The sequence below is a fragment of the Pterocles gutturalis genome, unplaced genomic scaffold (genome assembly GCF_000699245.1).
Source record: "Pterocles gutturalis isolate BGI_N339 unplaced genomic scaffold, ASM69924v1 scaffold4606, whole genome shotgun sequence".
NCBI lineage: Eukaryota > Metazoa > Chordata > Aves > Pterocliformes > Pteroclidae > Pterocles > Pterocles gutturalis.
Genome location: NW_010097551.1, coordinates 1 through 8,649, shown reverse-complemented (window position 1 = coordinate 8,649; position 8,649 = coordinate 1). Strand labels below are relative to the sequence as shown.

At 37.0% G+C, this 8,649-nt stretch overlaps 1 protein-coding gene across 1 annotated transcript; it reads left to right on the top strand.

The window, feature by feature from the left end:
• Window positions 1–205: 205 nt before the first annotated feature.
• On the top strand, window positions 206–6,590 carry LOC104463972 (lens epithelium-derived growth factor-like; the record flags this gene model as incomplete). Its single annotated transcript, XM_010076541.1, has 4 exons — window positions 206–307; window positions 933–1,146; window positions 3,516–3,627; window positions 6,389–6,590. Coding segments are annotated over 4 exons (492 nt in total), but the record flags the coding sequence as incomplete, so codon positions are not given.
• Between the last annotated feature and the right edge of the window lie 2,059 nt (window positions 6,591–8,649).

Sequence of the window (8,649 nt, the reverse complement as noted above, 5' to 3'; positions counted from 1 at the left end):
GAAAATATAAGTTACTCAAGTAGCTGAAAGGCAATGGATAGTAGTCTTTGTAAGTTTGACTGTATAAATTGTTCTAAAATTACATAGTCAAATGAAGAATATTATAGGAAGGTATTGCTGAACATGGAAATTAACTTAATGTGGCTAATTAAGGGTTATAAACATGTAAGTTAAGTCTTCAAACTAATTTTTGGTTTATGTACAGGATGTGAACAGGTGTATTGAGGCTCTTGATGAGCTTGCATCCCTTCAAGTCACAATGCAGCAAGCTCAGAAACATACAGAGATGATTCTGACTCTAAAGAAGGTGAGATCTGCAATGTTAATCAAAGTAACCTGTGTGTTTTCTTAAATTGATAACAGTATTGTTTACTGCTGGAATACTGTGTCTGGTTCTGGCCCCCACAATTCAAGAAAGATGCAGACAGACTGGAGAGGGTCCAAAGGAGAGCCATGAAGATGATCAAAGGGCTTTTCCTATAAAGAAGGACTGAAGGGGTTAGGTGTATTGTTCCCAGAGAAGGCACAGGGGGGAACCTCACCACAGCATTCTAGTACTTAAAGGGTGGCTACCAAGAGGCTGGGAGGCTCTCTCTTTACAAGGAGCCACATGGAGAAGACAAGGGGCAGCAAGTACAAGTTGCACAGAGGAAGGTGTCATCTTGACATAAGAAATAAATTTTTTACAGTGAGAACAATCATTCACTAGAACAACCTCCAGGCTTCCCTTCCCATGAAGGGTTGGAAGGCCAGATGATCTTTTGAGGTCCCTTCCAACCTGAGCTGTTCTGTGATTCTGTGATACTTCAGAGAGTGTAAAAGTCTATGATCTCATTTCAGGTTAAATTAAGAATTTCATCTAGCATGTGATGAAATTAAATAGGTATTTAAATACCTAAGTGGAGCTCATTGTTTTATTACTCTGATTTCAGATACGGAAATTCAAAGTTAGCCAAGTTATCATGGAGAAATCTACAATGCTATATAACAAGTTCAAGACCATGTTTCTGGTGGGGGAAGGAGATTCTGTTCTTTCCCAAGTACTAAATAAATCACTTGCTGAGCAGAAGCAGCACGAGGAAGCCAACAAAACCAAAGAACAGTGGAAGAAAGGTGCAAACAAAAAAATGGAAAAGGACCAAACAGGTAAGTCACTGTGTTTTTAGTTTCTTGTCATGCAAAGGTCTAGTGACCATAAATTTCTGAGCCAGCTTCAAGAAAATTCTTGATATAGGAATCTACCCATCTATTAAAACCTTTACATATCTGAAATAGTGAAGGATAATACTGCTATAACTAAGTTGCTATTTCAAGTGTATTATGTTTTCCATGGCTATTTTACCTTTATTACCTGAAGGGAAGGGATTTTGCAAGAATTGAGTTCAGCATTTTTTACTTCTCTGTGTATTTTCAAACTATTACCTTGTGGAATAAAAAAATATTAAACATGAGGTAGAAAAGCATACTACCTTCCATTCCTTAAGTAGCCTTTTAGTGCCTAGACTTCCACCTGTGCCTTAACTACTTATTTCCTTCACTAGCTTCTTCCTATATCATGCATTCTACTATGTGTAGCAGCAGCTTTTAACAACTTAGGTGGTACTTCTGTGATGCAACTTAGTAGTTCAGTCTAACAGTACTGAAATAATTATCATTTAGAGGAGAAAAGCCCTTTATGCTTTTAGTAGTAGTATTCCAAATTCATCATGAGCACTTGTTACAAGTACAGTGTGATAATTGAAAGCTCTCCATAGTAAGCAAGCTCTAGAATAATTTAGGTCAGTTATTTAAGAAAAAAAAAAAAAAAAAGAAAAGATACTTGCGTTTTTAAATAACTGGAACATAATGAGACAGACACTTGAAAGCTGTGTTGGAAACTAATTTAAATCCTTCATGATGTAGGAATTTACCCATCTATTAACATTATTTAGATGCTGGATCTCCACAAGTGCTGGAGAGAAATTATATTTACTTTGAACCAGAATCCTGGGAGCAAAACTGTTTCAGAAAACTGTCTGAAAGTTACACCTCTTGGATCTGGAGTAAACAAGTGACTGAGGTGATTGAGGATGCCAAGGATTCAGAATAACTGTAGCTGAAATGCCACCCTATTTGTAACTAAGCAAGGATAATGATAAAATCCAGCCACTTTAAGGTGAGAGAAGTATGTATGATGTAGTAGAGGTTCTTCACAGATCTTTTCCCAACCCAGTGATTAGCACAGCTAATATTTTAACAAAGAATCTAAACTGAAAGATTTTCTATGCATAGTCGGACTGACGAAGCTACTCTGGATAGGTTAACACCAGACTTCAACAGAACACAGTGAAATACTGTACTGTTGCCTTAGGCAAATAGAGAATGGTAGAAAGTTTTATCAGACTAGGAGGATATTTCATGGAAATGTATTTGTCTTTATTTGCTCCAAAGAGAAATTCTGGTTCCTTACGTTTGTACTTCTTTTAAAAACTTAAAAAATTGAACTGCTGAACTCTTACTGTCTTTACGAACCACAACAGTTAGAGCAGTTCCTACTTCAGCAGAAGTACAGCTTCAGATTCTCTACTTTGTAACAAGGGCTTACAACATTTGTTGTTTCATTGATTCTTCCCATGGCACCTAAGTTCAGAACTGATTCTGAAGCAAGTTAAATAGATCAATCACCAGAATGTCATCTTAAAATTATCTTGCCCGCTTCTTAGCATCTCTTAGCTTGTAAGTATTCAGATGAGTAATGTCTTGTATTTTGGTCTTTCTGTAGCACACTAGTTTAATAGAAGGAGATTTTTGATAAACCTGTAACTTCAAATAGAATGGACTGTCAGTTTTGACTTAAAGTGACATTTCTCAGCAATTCACTCAAAATTCACTGGCTTGTGATACCAGAGCAAAACATGTGTTCATCACAAATTTTAAAGAGGTTAAATATTCCTGGTTTGACTTCACTAAATACAGCTTCTGCATAGTGCTTTGTTTTCCTGCTTGACAGTTGCGTGCTGTAACTAAACATTTTTACTCTACTTATTTATACTGTTTGTCTTTTTTTTTATTATATACATATTTGTTGGAGTTGAGAATAAATGAGAATCCATGGAACTAGTAATTTCTCCAGTTCAAAGTATCAGAAATCCCTCAAAATTGTCTGACCAGGTTCTAGTGGTAAACAGAATTCACTGCTGAAGTATATTCTTTCACTGTCCAGAATATAAATAAGCATTAGTCCTTTTATCTGTAGCCTAGTAAGCACAAGAAGAACTTGAAGTCTCATGAAATAGATACACTGTTCATTTCTGATTTATTAAAAATATGGGATGAGGCTTGTTGCATGGAACATGCAGAAGCTGAAGCCGTATCGGTTACTGGCTTTTGTGTTGTTTGAGCTTCTGGGTACCCAGGTGAGGGGAAAAAAACACAGTGTTTGAGTTGATGAAGGTAAAGAAATTATCTGGGTTTTTCTGTAGCACAGTTTTGCTGCCTGCAGTACTGTTTTCTTTCCCTGCCTTTTCATTTTAAAGGTTCTAAGGTTCTGAACGGAGGGTCTGAAGCACAAGACACCAACCAGTCACAACACAATGGAGAAAACACTGAGGAAAAGAAAGATAAGCATGAAGTTGGCAGTAAGAAAAAGTGAGTTAATAACCTGACTGAACTGAGGATCTTTTCTGCTCTATCAAACTGATGTAAATAGAACAGCAGTAGATTGAAGTTAACCATGTTGAGGTACTGTTTTCTTTATAGGGTTTTCTCTCAACTTTGGGCAATGACAGCGGTGTGCAAATCTTCTGTTACAGTTTCAAAGGAATGTTTCTAAGTTACTTCACTCACTGGTATGGTGGAGACTTAAAGAAAAGAATTATGGGATGTTCTGTTAGGAGAAAATCAGCATGTGATGAGACAGGGCAAAGAATAAGCTTTCTCCTATGTTTTGGGAAAATGCTATTAAGTTGGAAACAAAGGAAGCCTCAACCAAGTCTTACAGAAACTAATTGCATTGATAAGTTTTTTTAAAAAACATATACTGTAATCAATAGCCAAGCCACTTTAATTAGTGTTCTATAGCTACGCTATAGAATTCCCAAATGTAGGTAAACTTCAGACCAGAACTCAGACCCGTGAAATTTCAGAACTCTGAATGCCCTGCAGAGGTGGTTGCATTTGCCTTTTCCAAACAAGAAGCCCTGAGAATGCTTGAATTTGTCAGGAGGTAAGTATTTAAATATTAGCCTCACTGAAAAATGCTGTTTTGAATGAACAACAAGCAGCAAATCTCTTGTAGAATATGAGAAATTCATAATAGAATTTAGTAAACAATGAGGCCTGGAATTATTCTTGAGCTAAATTGTTTTGTTGAAGTACCCCGTTGTTTTCTCTGAGCAATTCTGCACCTTGTGCTCAGGGATTCTTTTTGCCCAGCAGTATGTACTGAAGCCAGTTTTCCTTTATTACTGTCTTCATGCAGGCCAGGAGAAACTGCAGTTGCCTGGTGTTATTTTGGCTGTCTGCCAAGTTAAAACTGTACAAATGAGTGGAATATTGACTGTTATTTACAATAAGGTAAACTTAAACAGAACAAAATAAAAAAACCCCTTGAGATGAAAATGATAATTGCTGAGAAGTAGCCTCAGAACTACAGACTTCTGATTACACAGCTTTCAGAAGAGACACTGGGGAGTTTTCAACCAGTGATGTGAAATACTCATTTGGTCTGAACAAGCAGCATGTTACACAAACATAGTGAAGGCACAAGCATAGATTCCTAACACAGGTTACACAGCCTAGCACACTGTTTAAATAGGTGATTTGGCCAAATGACAGTGTGGTACTAACAAAGCGCAACACCCTAGTTACTTGAAATCAAACAGCAAGGCAGTTCAGTAACAACAAAACACACACTTGGCCAAGTATTTAAATATAGAAGACTAAACTGGTTCTCCAAGGTACAGTTTTTTTCATGGCCTGCTCCTTTCCTTGTTCTACTTGGATTTTTGAGTGACAGACAGTCTCAGTCAGATTGCCCTTTATATTTGTGATTAAAAGAATTAAGAATATTTGGGTGCCTGTGTGACACCTCAGTGGTCATTGGTCAAAATAAATACTGGGCAGATACTTCAGAAAGTTATGCAATGTGCCTGGAAAAGGCTGCTGAATACAGTGTCTCAAAAAAAAGCAACTTTGAGGCAAGATATTTTATATTTTTAATACTTAAATAACTGTATCTGTAAACTTGCAAATATATCTTCCATGAATGAGCTAATGGGGATGTTACATTCTGCTAATAAACATTTATCTCTTTAAAGTGTGTGGTGTTTGCCATGGCCTTGAACTCTACACTCCCAGCGCATCCTTTGACTTACCTAAACAAGAAACAAACCCACTTCACAAGAAAACTTGTATGGTTCTGCGGGAGCAGTTTCTGTGGGCTTCTACTCATTGTTTGCTAACAGCTATAAACCAGATTTTTAACACCTCTTGCAGATACCTTCCATGTTGAGAAATGCATCCACATACCTGTTCAAAATTCAAGCAAGCTGTAGACTTGGTGTGTCTCCATCATACAACCTTCCTTTAATTCAGTATTTGTCATACATCTTTATTTGCAAGATTTGGTTTTTTAGAAGTGAGAAACTAGTAAGCAAAATAAATATGAACAAATCATCAACGCTCAAAACACCTCTGCAGTTCCCACTACTGCCTCTAAGCAAATAACTTGTAAACTTGTCAGACCACAGGGCTGTCTATTCAGTTCGGATCTTTATTCCCTTTGATGACTGGAGGCAAGACATGTGCTTACCTTTCTGAAGATGTACTTCAGAAATTTTGGAAGACAGAAGTTGTGTAACTTAGTACTTCCGAAATGCTTGGCACTTAACATCTTTCTGTTCTCATTTGGTAAAAATACATACTGCTTCCTGAGGTTATGTTAGTGTTTGGAGGACACAGTGGATTATTCCTGGCTACTAAGAAAAGTTACGGTTGGTAAGGTATGTTAAGCCAGAGTGCTTTTCCACATGAGCTGACACATATTTGGCAGGAGACTAGGGGGGACTGCCTGAATGGAACACAAACCGACTGAATGGAACACAAACCGACTTCGGACTGGCTGCCATTCACAGCTGGCCACATGCATTAATTGATGTTAATCACTAGTAGCTTAGCTTCACATCTGGGGGCAGTCAGTGTAAGAGAGAAGACAAATGCCTGGCGTCATGGCCTGCTTCCGTTCTCCAGACTTCATCTACTGCTGAATGTACATCAGCATCACTTACTCTAGACTAACAAATCAATCGTACATCAGCATCACTTACTCTAGACTAACAAATCAATCTGGAATAAGTCTTGCTCTCCACATTTTTCTTTGGTCATTAATGTTGCTTTATTTTGTTTCTAGGACATGTGGTGCAGAGAGAGAGTTTGAAAAGCCAGCAAAAGATTCTGCCTTTGAAAGCAAATGACACCACCGGAGTCTTTTTTTAAAAGTACAAATTAAAGAGGATTGTTAAGTTTTCATTTTAAATCTATAGACTGATTAAATGTTCTAAATAATTTTATAAACATAGTATTTTAAAGTTAAATTTTGTTGAATAAAAGCCACTTTTGCCAATAGTTTTGTCCAGTATTAACAGGTAACACATTTCAAAAGATTAAAATTCCAGTTAGAAAACAATTGCTTACATGTTACAGGACTTAGAGTTGTAGTATATTTTTCTCTGACTACTGTATGTTTGTCTAGCTAATAGCAGGAAAAAGTGTAAATACTTTTAACTGCCTAATCACTTTGTATAAAACCTACTCTCTTCCTATGATACTGACCTCTGTTTGCGCATAGCTTTCCAACTCTTGTGGGGATGTCTTTTCACTGTGTTTTGTAGGAGTTGGAAGCAGCGTTTTTATAGCTGTTAAAGTGTTAATGTATGAGTATACTTAATAACTTTTTCTAAACAAGTTTAGTTCTGTTCTTGCAAAATTCGTTGTGCCAATTTACTGCAATGTGACTTTATGGTATGCTTTTGGTATAGTACGTATACTAGAAAGAAATCTGGTGTTTTCACTGAACCTGTTGATGCACATTGGTTGGAAAACACTGTCTCGAACAATTTGTGGAAATAAAGATGTTAAACTGATAAAGAGAGACTGGTTCTTAATACTAACTTGTATAGACTAAAACATTCATAGGAACAAGGGTCTGGTTTTAGTACTATTTTGATTTTCTTGCCCTGGCATTAACTTAAGGATTTCTAACTTGAATTTTAACAGAAACACTGTTAAAGTATTTTAAGAAAAATTACTAAAGGCATGAAAGAGAATGAAACAGGTACCAACTCCTCTAAAAGCTCTTTATTGAAACATGTGCTTGCCTGATGTGAGAAGAAATAGGAACAACTTGTATGCAGCTGGAGAATTTTATTTGACAGGGCCAGCCAGGTTAGAAATCAGAGTTTAATAGTCCTAAGAATCTTGTTAGGGGAGTATCAGGGAAGATGACCGTGTTCCAGGCATACGTAATGCATTATATTGTATCACCCTCAAGGCAGCAACAGAAAAATATGATTGCAGCCTGGTACAGACCAGTATTTCTGAAGCCTTAACTCACACCATTCAACAAGGAAAAGTTTTTGGAATTCCAGCATGACCAAAACTGCATGGTATCAGATACTGAAAAGTCAAATGATTTATTATTTATGTGCCTTGTAAACTTCTGCCCTGGCTTCTTCAGCCAGCCCACCTGGGTTTTGTGGTGTTTTGTTCTTACCCAGGGTAGTATCGTGAAAAGGGATTTCTGCTCACATACAAAACAAGGCATACAGCTTTTCCCCCATTTACAGTGCAGCAGTCTTTACTTTTGTTTGCAGTTCTGCTCCCACAGTAGTGCTAAGCAGCTAGATATTCAGTAATAGGAAAAAGCAACTTCAACACTCAATATGTCACAACCAGGTAAAGGTCAGTAACTTCAGCATGTCTTTCAAGCATCCCTGTTTTCCAGAATCTGAATGTGACTGATTTATCTTGAGAATAATATCTTTTCCCACTGAAGTCATACACTACTATGAAGTAACTCCTCATTCTCAAATTCTGAAGAAATTAAAACTTTTCCCTAGCACTGCCTTTTTGCTGGTTGTTTGGTGTGTTGTTTTTTTTTTTTTTCTTTTTATTTTCTTCCTAACAGACTAAAATAGTAAATGGCATAATAGTTTTATGATCAGAGCCCTAACCTCCCCTTCTCTTTATTTGCATGGTTTTAGTAACAATTAAAAAATCCTCACTAGTGACCAGAAAGGCACAGGAAAAGGCATGAAAAGCCTGAAATCAGAACTCACTAGTATCTGATTCTCATTGCACAAGCAGTATTGTGTTTATTGTGTTCAGAACCTCTAGTCATCTTTGCTAGTTTGCACTAGTTATTATTTTTATGTAACTTTGCCGGAATCTATCAAGGTGAATGGTTTTTTCCCCTGTTAAGTATGCCACTCCTTCAGAGACCATGTGTGCAATGTGTAGTCACTACACATATGCTGCTGCTAACACATGTTGGAAATAGTATGACCAACTTTTAACTGTCCGTTTACACAGTGGTACATCTAGATTATATTAATGCCTTCTACAGGTTGTCCTTAACCAGAACCCATTCAGAGAGACCTAGACAGGCTGGAG